Genomic DNA, 14,487 nt, shown 5'->3' on the forward strand with positions numbered 1-14,487 from the left:
ATACTAGAAAGCATTTCATTAGTACCACTTTTGTTGAATTACTCTAAACAGAAACACTGTAGCAAGTATGCCATAATTAAAACATGTACAAAATTGATATGTTAGTATGGATCACAAGATGAAGGGGTGGATATTTGCAGAGGTATAATTATTATTCATGTATCCTTGTTTATATTAATGTTATTTGAGATCATTAAGGAACCAAAACGAATGTAATTCAACTCTCGTTACTATGCTGTGATTTGTTTCTACTGTATATATGAACTTCTGTTTCTGATGGTTGTTGCCTCAATTGTAAGAGAAGCCCTTCTATATTAGGTGGGAATCATTTATATTTATTCTCCAGTTTATAAGATTAAGAACACAGTAATGTTATATGCACACCAAACCTCTAAATGGAGGTATTTGTCACTGATGTCAAACATCTGTGTTGTCACCATGATGTAAGTGTTCAGGGAATAATTCAAAGTAAGACGGAAGTTTGCTCTAAGTTTTCAGTAATTATGTCTCTTGCTTTTTAAGCATAAAACAAGGGTTGTTCATTAAAATCTAAGGTATTTTTATAACATCAACATAGAGAAATCATGCATATTACCTGGCAGGCTTGAAGCAAGGACACCTTCTCTGCTACCTGATGTAAGTATAGAAAACTCTTTCTGGAAAAGTCATATTAATATAATAAATGTCCATCTATGTTTACTAAATTAGCCTCCATTTTGTAAATGATATAAATCACTTCACAGATCATTTCATCAGAGAAACAGGAAAGTTTTTAGAAGCTTGTAATCTGTCTTTTAATCAAGGATCAAACAACAGTTGTAAAAGGTTTTATTCCATCTGTGTAAAATTAATGTATGTTAATTAATAAAAGTGAATGGTTTTTTAGTGTTACAGTTGACGTGGAATGAATGAAGGGTGAACGCACCACCAGCATTAACCTCTCCCACCTATTTAAGGTTGCAGGAAAGATAACGTTACAATAAACTATCTGTAGCACAGGGGCATGGCATCTGTAGAAATTAGTCCCTTACTGGCGTGAAACTCTCATAAGTTCATATATTTCCCACCATTTCTATGTTGTATCTCCTCTCCCATTTTGAAACTACTCGGACATTGTGATGGTTCTAATAAGAAGGACCATACAGAGTACTGTTGAGAGCCTCCCTGACAGCTCCGTGCTGTTGCTGCCTCAGCGTCTGTCTGGGGAGCAGGCAGCCTGCAGGTCCTTAAACTCACACCAGCCAGTCCTGTGAGCACCTCCACTAGGTGACCCCCTTCCTTGAGATCAGCAGTCTTGGGGAACCCCAGGGTCTACTGCACAGGCCCCCCTTCAATGACACCCTCAGAGCTCACCAGAATCCTGCTCCTCTTGGTTTGAATGGACCCATCCCCGCTCAGCCTGGGGAGCCCACAGCACTTCACCCAGGGTCCTTTATAAAGGCCTGAACCCCAAGTACTGGAGCTTTCTCTGCCTGGTTCTAGCCTTGACCTTCCTCAGGGGCCCTCAAGGCTTCCTGTGAATTCTCTTAGGACCTAGAGTCAGAAACTCACCTGCTTCCATTGTCCTTTGTTCTTCTGTTAGCTAAAGCTTTTCAAGGGCTCATTTAAGCAAATGTAAATTTAACAAAGTCACAAAAAGAATAATTAAAAGCCATGATAGTAAAGTTCTGAACCAAGATTTATAAAATCTTACCCTGTATAGTTCTTAGCACGTTTCTTGTCTAGGCTTAAAGGAACTGTTTTCTCATGGCCTTGGCATACTTTGAATGCAATATATAAATATCTGAAGATATATACAGAATATAATTTGTATAGTGCACATTTAATTACAATATATAAATATCTAAAAGTATACGCGTTAGCAGTGAGAAAACCAAGAAGGAATATGTGAGTGTATGTGTATTCGTACACATTTAACTTCGAGAATTTAGAAATGCTACATCCAAACTGGTCATTTTAGAATTGCAGAGGATTTACTAAAAACTGCAAAACTTGTCAGTTTGTCAATTAATCTGTTTTGTCTACTGTTCATGGAATTCATTTCCTTGAATGTCAGGAGGTTCCGTTTTTTAAGGAACTTCCACACTGTCCTCCTGCGTGACCGCACCAGTTTACATTCCCTCCAGCCGTGTAGGAGGTTCCCTGATCTCCAGGCCTCTTCAGCCTGGAGAACATGCTAAGAATTATAATATGATACTATTAGTGGGCTCTTTGCTAATTGTTATTCTGACTGGCATGAGGTGATGCACCATTGTAGCTTTGTTTGCATTTCCTATTGTTTCGCGCTGGTGAGCATCTTTCATTTGCCTCTTGCCCTCTAAAAGAGCAAGCTGCCCCACCCAGTTGTGGCGCACAGGCTTAGTTGCCCCAAAGCATGTGGAGTATTCCTGGACCAGGGATCCAGCCCATGGCCCCTGCACTGTCAGATGGATTCTCCACCACTGGGTGGCCAGTCTGTTTAGCCTTTTTTCCTTTTGAGATGCATATATATTTTTCATTGGCATATAATTGCTTTACAATGTTGTGTTAGTGTCTGCTGTAGGACATCATCAAGCAGCCGTAAGTATACATAAATCTGCTCCCTCTTGAACGTCCCTCCTGTGATCTCCATTTCACCCTTCTGGTCAGCATAGAGCACCAAGCTGAGCTCCCTGTGTTATACAGCAGCTTCCCACTAGCTAACCTGTTTTAACCATCAGTTCAGTTCAGTTCACTTGCTCAGTCATGTCCAAGTCTTTGCGACCCCATGGACTGCAGCACGCCAGGCCTCCCTGTCCATCATCAACTCGCAGAGTTTGTCAAACTCATGTCCATTGAGTCGGTGATGCCATCCAACCATCTCATCCTCTGTCGTCCCCTTCTCCCCACTTCAATCATTCCCAGCATCAGGGGCTTTTCAAATGAGTCAGCTCTTCACATCAGGTCGCCAAAGTACTGGAGTTTCAGCTTCAGCATCAGTCCTTCCAATGAACACCCAGGACTGATCTCCCTTAGGATGGACCGGCTGGATCTCCGTGCAGTCCAAGGGCCTCGCAAGAGTCTTCTCCAGCATTTCAGCCATGGTGGTGTATGTGTGTCAGTGGGGCTCTTTCAGTTTGTCCCCTTCTTCTCCTGCCGTGTCCACACACCTGTTCTCTATATTTGTGCAAATATTGTCTTCACAGATATTTATGGAATCTAAAAAAATGGTGTTGATGAACTTATTTACTGAGCAGGAATATAGGCGCAGAGGTAGTTCTTAAGCTTTTGGATGTTAAGCTTTCAAGGCATAAAATACATGGACAATCATTCCATGCATTTTACTAAGTGAAAGAAGCCCATTCAAAAATGCTACAAAAAGTAGGAAGTTTACAAGATGACATTTTGGCATAGGTAAACGTCCATATGTGCTCAGTTGCGTCTGAGTCTTTGTGACCCCAGGGGCTGTAGCCTGCCAGGCTCCTCTCTCCATAGATTTCCCAGGAAAGGTTACTGGAATGGGTTTCCATTTCTTCCTCCAGGGGGTCTTCCTGACCCAAGTATCACCTGGAGGTCCTGCATCAGCAGGCAGATTTCTTCCCACTCAATCACCTAGGAATCTAGTAGGAAATATAGAAGAGATTAAAAAGGTCTGTGGTTGCCATGGGTTTCAAAGGAGGGACTATGAATATCCTAAGTCTAGAGAACTTTCAGGACCTTGAAATAATTTGTGTTAAACTGTTGTGATGGACACATGTTATTATACATTTAACCAGAGGTATGGAGTGCACATCCCTAAAAGAGAAACATAAGGGTAAACTAAAGAGTTTATCTATTTACTGTCCATGTAGATTCATCAGTGGTAACAAATGCTCACTCTGGTGGGGAAAGGTAAGTAGGGAAATTGTCCACGTGTTGGGACAAGAGGTATATGGGAAACGTCTATACCTTATTCTTAATTCTGCTGTGAAACTAAATCTTCTACCAAGTTGGTACTGGTGCATGCACACTGAATATTTTTTAGAATATATAATATTAGAAAGATGGACATGCTTCTATCTTTAATTTTTCCTTAGTCATTATACTTTAAAGATGTGAGAAAATAGAGTTCTCTAAATGGAGCAGACAACAAACTGTAGCAATTGATTCATAAAACCTAGAAAAACACACACAGGAAGTAGAACAACAACGTTCTCACGGCTAAATTCATGTGTAATGTAACTTATGACAACACCGATCATTATTTCCTTGGTTGGTCATCAGATAGCATTTAGGGCATCATTTTCAAAGGCATTTGTCTCTGCCCATACACACTGTTAACCTAGCGTGTCCTGCTCAGTTCAGTTCAGTTCAGCTGCTCAGTCCTGTCCCACCTTTTGCGACCCCATGGACTGCAGCTCGCCAGGCCTCCGGCTGCCTCTGGTTTATTTTCAAAGAAAGCCTTGATGGAAACACCTCTAGGCTCCTGGTCTCTGAAGTTGGAGGTGCCACACCTGCAGAGAGGTGGTCACAATGCAAATCATTTTGTGAAAACCTGTGTCCCCAGGCTGCAGAGGGGGGTAAAAAAAACTAAGGATGAGGGAGATCTGTGGGAAGAATTCTGCAAGTAAAGCCTGGCAGGAACCCAAGACCCCCAGGTGATTCCCACCAAACACTCACCGCTCCCCTCCCCTCCCCTAAGGGCACAGACCATTGGACCACCACACCCAGCCTAGAAAGAGCCCCCCCCCAGGGAATCAGGTTGACCTTTGCTTCTGGAAGTTCCCGCCCTCAATCCTCCCTTCCTGTGGTCCAAATGTGAGGTTTCCCTCAGGGCTCCTGAATGGGGGTCTTCCTCTTGCATTTCTTCAAAACCCTCATAGGCTGGGTCAGGTAGCCCAGAAGTAGGGTCCATTGTCTCTCGGGAATTGTTCTGCGGCCTGCTCTCTGTAATGCAAAAAGGAAGGAGAGGAACTAGCTGGGAAGATCTGCAAATAGAGTGGAGCACCGGGATGTGATTAGCATATCAGGTTAGTCTTGATTACCCACTACAGCTCAGGAACACAGAAAGTCAGAAAAGAGCTCAGAAAAGGGTGAGAGAAACAAGAAAACTTTTTCTTCTTTTTCACTGCAGCAGTTGCAGGTTAAACGGCTATATGGATGCCTTTGAAGGTATTTTCTCAACATGTAGATGTGAGTTTGAGACGTAACATCCCCACAGAAGACGCAGAGCAGGAGGAAGAAGAGGAGGAAATGGCAGCTTCTCAGGTAATTGTCGTGTCCCGGGTCTGGGGCTGTGTCTGCTTTTCCTCCTGAAATGCCTGAACTGAGAATCTGCAAACCTTTAGTTCTCTGCTTCTAATTTTTCTGCCTGGAGTGCTTGTTATCATCTTATTCCGCGCCTCCCCCCCCCCCCTTTTTTAATAGTGAAAACCAGCTCTTCAGGTTTCGTCTCCCTCGTGTTCCAGAGCCTTTTCTCCATTGTTTGTATCCTGGCTTTCTATAGAGCATGATGAATTCTCAACATGAAATAGTGACTTTCAATGTTGAATACATTCCCTTTGTGAGCGATCAACATGGGGAGGCACCTGGTACCAGAGATTCCCATTGGGATGTGGTTCGGTGTTGGGATCTTAGGAAGTCGGGGAAATGCCGTCATGAATTTTCATGTGGATGCAATTCAGCTCTCTAGAACAGGAGTAAGAAAATGCCCTTGTTAATAGAATGAACTCAGCATTCCAGAATTTTTCAGAAGTAGCAGAGACAATCCTCTATACCGATAAGAAAAATATACTAGTTAAATGGACTGTTAAGCTACAGATCATGGGAGGTATATAGGAGGTGGAATTTGCAGAAAACTGACATTTTTCATGATAGATTGAGATCATGGTTTTCCTAATATTGCCCAAATACCGGGCAGTGATAATGCATTTTTCCATGTACTCTTACCCCGTGACCTCTGATGTTCACTGGTTCAGGTGCTTCTGTGAGATTTCCACACTATAAAATTCATTTTTTGTGTGTCTTGATCAAGGCTCTTGGAAAGAAAAAGTGATGGATATGCCTATCACAGTTAAAGAGGAAATGCCGTATCTTCTTAGTTGCTCTTTGCTTTGAAAAATGAACACTGTCAGCTAAAACAGATGCACAATTTGAGACATGTGAATTAAGTTTTATTTGGGGCAAAATGAGGACAGCAGCCCAGGAGACAGCACCTCAGATAACTCAGAAACTGCTCCAAAGAGACAGTGGGGGAAGGTCAGTCTATGATTTTGGTGAAGGGGGAGTTCAGTGCAATCAAGCACTTACTTTACGAAACGTTTTCTGCCAGTCGTGAGGAACTGAAGTCATCATTTAGTGGTTTAGTGCTTTTCTAGATATGAAGAGAGACAAGGATTGGGATCATGAAAGCAGTTCCTGAAAATACCTAACTCTTTAGAGGTAGGTCTTTAGACCTGTCCCACCAGATTTTCCTGGAGCAGGGTGCCTCAGTCCACCCTGAACTCCCTCGAGGGGATTGAAGTCAACAGTTGCAGCACCATAGGGCTCATTCTCCCCAGAGGCAGATGGCGAACGCCCTTGTTGAGTCCCCAGCAATGCTCTTGGCAAGTGCCGATTTGTAGTTGACAACACTCATTTGTGTTTAGTAGAGATGCTGGGATTTGGGAGTGTGGATTTTCATCATTCAAGCCCAGGTCTGATCATTTCCAGTACACTCCACACTCACATCACAGATAAGTCTCATCACATTTCTGTATTTTCCAAAATGTTTACAAGAATCATATTAGTGCTAATCTATGTTCAACTGTGTTAAATTTTAAAATATAGTTCCATGCAAATGGTAGGTTTTTCAGGAAATTAAAAAATTCACAACTAGAGCTGTCTATTTTTTTTATCATTGTGTATATCTGTACCCTAGTCTATTTTAAAAAATTAAAATAATATCATCCTCAAATATTTATGTACATTTTCAGTTAAAAATTATCCTGATTTTATTGACATGACAATTTTTCTCTTACTAATTAATAAGTATATAGTCCCATTTTAGTGTATGTCTGTATGCATGAACATGTTAACATCATTGGATTGATTTTTTTCTTTTTCTTTTTTGAAGATTCCCTGAAGCAGGGAATAGCTACCCACTCTAGTATTCGTGCCTTGAGAATCCCATGGACAGAGAAGCCTGGCAGGCTACAGTCCCTGGGGTTGCAAACAGTAGGACACGACTGAGCGACTAACACTTTTCTTGTTTTTAGTATTATTTACAAATACAGAAATTTCTATAAACTTTCATTAGAGTTAGCTCTGTGCATTTGTCTGTTTTATTAAAGTCTAGAGTCATAAACTGAAGTAAATGTTGCTGCTGCTGCTGCTAAGTCACTCTAGTCGTGTCCAACTCTGTGCGACCCCATAGACGGCAGCCCACCAGGCTCCCCCATCACTTAAGCTGTCGTTTAAAGAATGTTTGTTAAATATCTGCCAAAAGATGCTACAGCAACATTATTGATTTTAAATTATTTCTGTTATACATTCAAGATTCTGAAAAACTGTCAGAAAGATATATAGTATATACCAGATTGTTAAAATGATTGTTGTCTCCGAGGTTACTATCCTATCAGACCTGTAAAATTTGTAAAGCACTTAAAGTTCAAAGTTAAATATGAATTCTTTCCTTACTATTCTACTTCATTACTGTTCAAACATTGTCACTCATGGAGCAGAATTTTCAACATTACTAGTTCAAATAAGCTTGTTAAAAATGTGGCACACTGAGTCCACTCCAGAACACTTGGATCAGGAAGTGCTTTTAAAAAATATTTCCTGTTTCTTTTGCTGGACCGTTTATCCTCTGTCAACTGAGTACAGCACTCAAAAATAAATATGCCAATGTTGATCTGATTATTGTATAATTTCTGTTCCAAATCAGAATAATTTCTGTAGTGGTTGATGGATCGTATCTCATCCTCTTTTCTTGGGGTTAAAAATGTGGTAGAAAATATTACTGTGTACAAATTATATTCTTGTGTAACACCAGCTGCTGCTGCTGTAACACCAGACATTCTCCTAAATCCAAACCATTTCTCTTGTTGGTTTCATCTTGGGTCACATTAGGAAGTCTTCCCATGGCCACAAGGCACCTGTCCTTTGTATTTCAGGGACGGCTGACATTCCAGGATGTGGCCATAGACTTCACTCAAGAGGAGTGGGAATGCCTGGACCTCAGTCAGCGGGAATTGTACAGGGACGTGATGTTAGAGAACTACAGGAACCTGGCCTCCTTGGGTGAGGATAACTGCCTTCCAGAATCCCTTATCTACCCACGTGGTTTTGGTTCCTGCATTTCTAGAATGTCTCCTAGAATGTTCTGCTTCTTATAATAGTTTCAGATCCTTGCTTTCTATGGGAAAAAATGGATTATTTATGAGTTGAGAAAGAAGACTTCATGATGATTGATTATGATTCTAACTTTTCCTTGATGTAATCTGTCTCCTTCTTCTAGGTTAGTGGTAATTCTGTAGGTTCTGTGGTATAAAAGGGTGCCATTCTCCTGTATAAATCAGATTTCTACTCTTACTTACTTTGGCCTTAGTAGTACTTGACTAGAATCTCAAGATCTTTTCTTTATGTATTTGTTAGTTATAAAAGTGCTTTTGATAAAGTATTTGGGGATATAATTTTCTGGGCTATATTAACATTCAACCATGCCTTCTCTAGAATGTTAATAATGTAATGAGCAAGATTAGAGTCATGATTAGAGTCGTGTTCGACTCTTTGCGACCCCATGGAATAGTCTATGGAATTTTCCAGGCCAGAATACTGGGATGGGTAGCCATTCCCTTCTCCAGAGGATCTTCCCAACCCAGGCATCAAACACAGGTCTCCCACATTGCAGGTGGCTTCTTTACCAGCTGAGCCACCAGGGCATGTTAATACAGCCTAGGAAATGATGTCCCCAAATACTTTATTTCTAGGCTGTATTGACATTCTACCACGCCTTCTCTGGGCTTCCCAGATGGCACTAGTGGTAAAGAACCCGCCTGCCAATGCAGGAGACATAAAAGAAGTGGGTTCGATTCCTGGGTTGGGAAGAACTCCTGGAGGAGGACATGGCAACCCACTCCGGTACTTTTGTCTGGAGAATCCCATGGACAGAGGAGCCTGGCAGGCTACAGTCCATAGGGTGGCAAAGAGTCAGACATGACTGGAGCGACTTAGCACATGTGCCTTCTCTTCTCACTTGAATACATATTAGATTGGAAACTGATGAATCTTTAGCAAAACAAATACTCCTTTTCCTGATAGCAGGTCTTGTGGTCTCTAAGCTGGACCTGGTCACCTTTCTGGAGCAAATGAAGAATCCCTGGGATGTAAGGAGACTGGAGTCACCAGCCATATACACAGGTAGGTGTGAATGGATGGAGCCGATGACTCAACGACAGGTCCAAAGATCAATGAGGAATTCATCTTTTGTCATGTGGTTTGGGAAGATCTGCTTCAGTGGAAATGATTTTAGAGAAGTCTGGGTTTCTTTCTGTTGCTGTCATAGGCAGATATCACCTGCCCCATTCTGTCTCTTAAATCATTCCTGAATTCATGTCCAGTGATTACTTTTCTCAATCGCAGTGAGAACTGAAATGCTCTTGGCCTGTGACAACCTGAATGAATCTGTTACTATTCCATTTCTTGGGGGTCCTAGGAAAACGGCACTTTTCTGAAAAACTCTAAGACGCTCCTATTAAAGTTTGTTTCTACCTCTAGGTGGCAGTATGTGAGTGGAATTGTAGACATACTGCCAAAGTTCTAGGAATACTGGGGACAGAGGGTTTTTGTTTTGTTTTTTTTTCTGACTTATAATTTCTAAAACACTGTAAGCTACAAATATGATCTTATAAATTTTAAATTCAAGTAATTTCTTCACTGTATAAACCAAAACCTCCCTAAAGAGAAAGAATGCATATCTCAGGATTACTTCAAAGTTTCTGTTTTCTTCATATGAACTCATATGAAATAGTAAGTGTATTTGCCCCAATTCCTCAATGCTAAAAGACTTAAATATATTCAATTAACTCAAAGAATTTTTAAATAAATTGGCATAAGAGCTTAAAACATTTTCCACCATATTTTTAATGGTTTCAAACTATTACAATTTTTAGATAATATACTGTTTTTAAAATGTTCTTATTGGAGTCTAACAGGTTTACAATGTTGTACAGCAAAGAGAATCCATTTTACGTATAGATATCTACTCTTTTTTAGATTTCCTTCCCAATTAGATCTCCACAGAGCATTGATAGCATTCCCTGTGTTCCCACCATATTTTTAAAGTCTCATTTCTTAATTTCTCAAGAACAACTACTTTATTTAATTAATCTTGTTATCAGCTTCCCCAGACTTTGTCCTATATGTCCTCACTTTCTGATTAGACCTACGTCAGTATGGTTTATGATTTTTAGATGGAAACATCTACTAGAACATGCTAAAGTAAGAAGTGGGCTAAAGAATTAGAGGGCACCTAGGGGCATCTGCATTCAAGATGACGTAAGTCAAAAAGTAATCATTAGACCGCCTGTCTCTTCTTCATTTAGTGGTTCTTGTAGCTTTTTGTCTTGCTCCTTCCTGTACACCATACTTCTTTGTCCTCTCATTTTGTCACATTTTCTGGGTTTGTGGTCTGTTCTGCAGGCTGCCGGATCCTGGCTCCTCTTGCTCTGTTGTCTTCCCCCTGGCGGGTGAGGTTGGTCCACAGGCTTGGACCCTTAACCCCTTGATCTGGGCTTTGATTGCTGTTATTGTGACCCGAGCCTCCCCTGGATATTGAGGGGAGCTTCCCCTTGGCTCTGTGGCTGTCACTGCCCTGTCTGTGGTGGGATCTGCTCCCTGGTTGGTGGAGTCGAGCCCCCAGATCTGTTTCTTCGCTGTGATTCTGATCTGTGGTCAAGGCAGCTAAGATTGGAGCACACCCACTGGGAGAGAAGCCACCAAGGATTGCTTCTCTGGGGATGTTCACCTTGGGGTGTGCTCACGTGCTGTGAGTCTCCTGTGACCCCATGTTGGCACTGCTCTTGGCTCCCCCTCAACCATGGGCATGCTGGCACATTGCTCTGGTGTCTCTCAGATGTTGTTTTCACTGGAACACCAGCATAGATCCAGTGAACTCAGGTCCCCGAATTGCACTCATGGAGCTGGACCCACTGTGGTGCTATGGGGGCAGCTCAGACTCTGGCCTGGCCCCACCCCCTAGTAGACATCCCCACAAAGTCTACAGCTGCTAAAGCTGCACTCCCGTGACTGGGGGAGCCCTGGTTGTCCATTCAGATGCTCTGTAGGGGCTGAGTTGACAAAGCCAATTGCAGGTATAAAAGCATGGTTTGTGTAACCGTGAGGAGAGACTTCAGTTTTTCTTCCTTTAACCCTGGGGCTCAGCTGAGCTTTCAGCTCCTTCTGTGTGTGTGGCCCACCCACAGGTGTCTGCTCCAGAGGCTGCCCCAGAGCATAGGAGTCTGCTGATGGTGGAGGAGGTGCATGGGGGGAGGCTGTGGCTGGAGCTCAATAGAGCCCACGGGGGTGGTGGCCCTTCCTAGTGCTGGGGGAGGAGGGGCCAGCACAGAGGGAGAGGGGCTGCAATGGTGGGTCTTCCCTTTGGGCATCACTCAACAATGGCGCTCTGTGCTATGGTGGTTCAGGCTTCCTCCACAAGCGTTCCTGTTTATAGAACTCCTCCCTCTGTCCCATCCCCTCGGGACGTTTCCTCACCGCCCACAGCAGTCCTCTGTCTGGGTCTGCTCTCCAGACCCCACATTCCAGCACCCAGCCCTTGTCTGCACTGGTGGACACCCTCTCAGACTGGGTGGGCAGGGCTGGGGTCAGTACCCTGTGTACAGGTCTCACTCTGTCCTGCTGCCACAGACTGTTGCCATGTTCTCTTCCCACAGAGAAGGCTCGCCTTCTGTCCCAACTGAGCTCGCACCAGCCCCAGTAGATAAGAATAGTAGATAAGAAAACTTTATTTGGTATCTTTCAGCTGTGTCTTCTCACAACACCCGTGGTTTGATGTCCAAGAATCCAAGGTTAGAAAATTTAATCCAAAAAGCAAACCTAGGAATTTATGAAAGAGCTCACCTTGGAAACGAACATTTAATGAAAGACCAGGAATATACGGGGATATGTGAAAGATCTAGAAGATGTTCATATGGACATAAAGAAACTGAGATAGTTTCACACAAGGCGGACATTACTGCCAAAAGAAATGAGCAATGTGAGTCAAGTTGTGGAAAACACCCGTTTCCATTATCAACATCTGCAGAGAAGTGTATCTCTTCAAGCAAAGGCTTAAATCATTTTTTGAAATGTACACGTTCTCTGAAGGGAAATGTGGAAAATCTGGAAAGTCATCCAGTCTCTACTGCAAATACTCATTCAAACCACTCTGAACACGGGCTTCGATTACACATACATTCAAGCACGTCTGAAAACCAGAAATTTAAAAATGATGGGGAAAACTCACAATATAATCAGTTTGAGGGATCTGTGAGCAAGGGGTCATTATTCTTCCACCAACAGACAGTTTCTCTCTGTTCCAAAATGTGTCATGTTGATAATAATGGAAGAGAGTTAATCCCACCATCATTGTTCAATACACATCATGATACGGTTAATACGGAACAACTTCTCACGTGTAATAACATGAGTCAGGCATTAAGTAAGAGCTCTACCCCCAATAATTACAAGCATATTTACGATGGAGTGAGAAACCACTCATGCAATGAAACTGGGTATAAAACTGAACAAGACTCTAACCCTATGAAACATCAGGGACCTCAATCTTCAGACAAAGATTCTAAAAATAGTACATGTAGGAATATCTTGTATCAAATATCAGGTCTTCCACTAAATGTGAGTACACATACTGGAGAGAAGACTTATAATTGTGAATATGGTGATGTTTCTAATCAGTCTTCAAATCTCACTCAACAGCAGAGTATTCAGAATCCGCAGAAAAGTTACAAGTGTAAGAAATGTGAGAAAGCCTTTACTAACTCATCCAGTCTAAGTAGACAAAGGAAAATTCATTCAGGATGGAAACCTTTCAAATGTACAGAGTGTGGCAACACCTCTAATCAGAATTCAAAGCTTGGTCAAGATCGGCAAATCCACCCTGGCAAGAAACCTTACGAATGTAAGGAATGTGGAAAAGCATTTATGTCTTGCTCACATCTTAGTCGACATCAGCCAATTCACACTGGGGAGAAGCCTTATAAATGTACAAAGTGTGGCAAAGCCTTTAATCAGAACTCAAATCTTACTCAACATCAGCGAATCCATACAGAGCAGAAACCTTACAAAGGTAAGGAAGGTGGCAAAGCCACTTTTAGGTGTTCACATTTCAGTCTACATCAGCGAGTTCATGCAGGGGAGAAACCAAACACATGTAAAGAATGTGGCAAAGTGTTTCCTTGTAGCTTATGTCTTACTCAACATCAGATAACTCATATGCAGCAGAAATCATACAAATGTACAAAGTGTGGCAAAGCCTTTAATCAGAAGTCAAATCTTACTCAACACCAGAGAATTCATACTGGAGAGAAGCCTTATAAATGTAAGGATTGTGGCAAAGCATTTAACCAGTGCTCAGGTCTTTCTTACCATCAGAGAATTCATACTGGAGAGAAGCCTTATAAATGTAAGGATTGTGGCAAAGCATTTAGACAACGCTCATATCTTACTAAACATCAAGTAATCCATACTGGAGAGAAATCTTATAAATGTAAAGAATGCGGAAAAGCCTTCAGTCACTACTCAACTCTTGCTAAACATCAACGAATTCATACTGGAGAGAAGCCTTATAAATGTAAGGATTGTGGCAAAGAATTTAACCAGTGCTCAGGTCTTACTTACCATCAGAGAATTCATACTGGAGAGAAACCTTATAAATGTACAGAATGCGGGAAATCCTTTAGTCAGAACTCAACTCTTACTCAACACCAGCGAATTCATACTGGGGAGAGGCCTTATAAATGTAAAGATTGTGGCAAAGACTTTAGCAAGCACTCAGGTCTTACTTACCATCAGAGAATTCATACTGGAGAGAAACCTTATAAATGTACAGAATGCGGAAAAGCCTTCTGTCACCACTCAAGTCTTATTCAACACCAGAGAATTCATACTGGAGAGAAACCTTACAAATGTAAAGAATGTGGAAAAGCCTTTATCAAGCACTCACATCTTACTCAACATCAGAGAGTTCATATTGGAGGAAAAACCTTATGAATGTAAGGAGAGTGGCAACGGCTTTAATCAGAGCTCTCACCATATTAGACATCAGACAGCATGTACTGGAGAGAAACCCTAGTAATAAAGTAAGTGATGGAAGAGGTTTGTCCTAAACATACACTTGAGAAAATACAAGACCATTGAGTTAAGAAAGATAAGGAATGGCATGAAAAAATGTAGAAAAGTATTTAATGAAAATTAAATTACATAAATACCAGAAATTGCACACTAGAAAAAGTGAAAGTCTCTTCAGTCGTGTCCAACTTTTTGCAACCCCAT

General features: G+C 41.8%; 1 protein-coding gene across 1 annotated transcript; it reads left to right on the top strand.

Annotated features, from left to right (window-relative positions):
* Positions 1-8,060: 8,060 nt before the first annotated feature.
* Positions 8,061-14,205, top strand: LOC139182012 (zinc finger protein 708-like). Its single transcript, XM_070785499.1, has 4 exons — positions 8,061-8,220; positions 9,244-9,339; positions 13,079-13,273; positions 13,442-14,205. The coding sequence occupies exons 1-4, from the start codon at positions 8,061-8,063 to the stop codon at positions 14,203-14,205; spliced, it is 1,215 nt and encodes a 404-aa protein (XP_070641600.1).
* Positions 14,206-14,487: the final 282 nt, after the last annotated feature.

The sequence above is a fragment of the Bos indicus genome, unplaced genomic scaffold, assembly GCF_029378745.1.
Source record: "Bos indicus isolate NIAB-ARS_2022 breed Sahiwal x Tharparkar unplaced genomic scaffold, NIAB-ARS_B.indTharparkar_mat_pri_1.0 scaffold_62, whole genome shotgun sequence".
Lineage (NCBI taxonomy): Eukaryota > Metazoa > Chordata > Mammalia > Artiodactyla > Bovidae > Bos > Bos indicus.

What these genes read in the sequence shown, in the direction of transcription:
- LOC139182012 (XM_070785499.1), top strand. Translation starts at nt 8,061, where the DNA reads ATGGCCACAAGGCACCTGTCCTTTGTATTTCAGGGACGGCTGACATTC. An exon ending in CAGGAACCTGGCCTCCTTGG is followed by an intron (nt 8,221 to 9,243) that starts GTGAGGATAACT and finishes TCCTGATAGCAG; the next exon opens with GTCTTGTGGTCTCTAAGCTG. An exon ending in AATCCATACAGAGCAGAAAC is followed by an intron (nt 13,274 to 13,441) that starts CTTACAAAGGTA and finishes TGCAGCAGAAAT; the next exon opens with CATACAAATGTACAAAGTGT.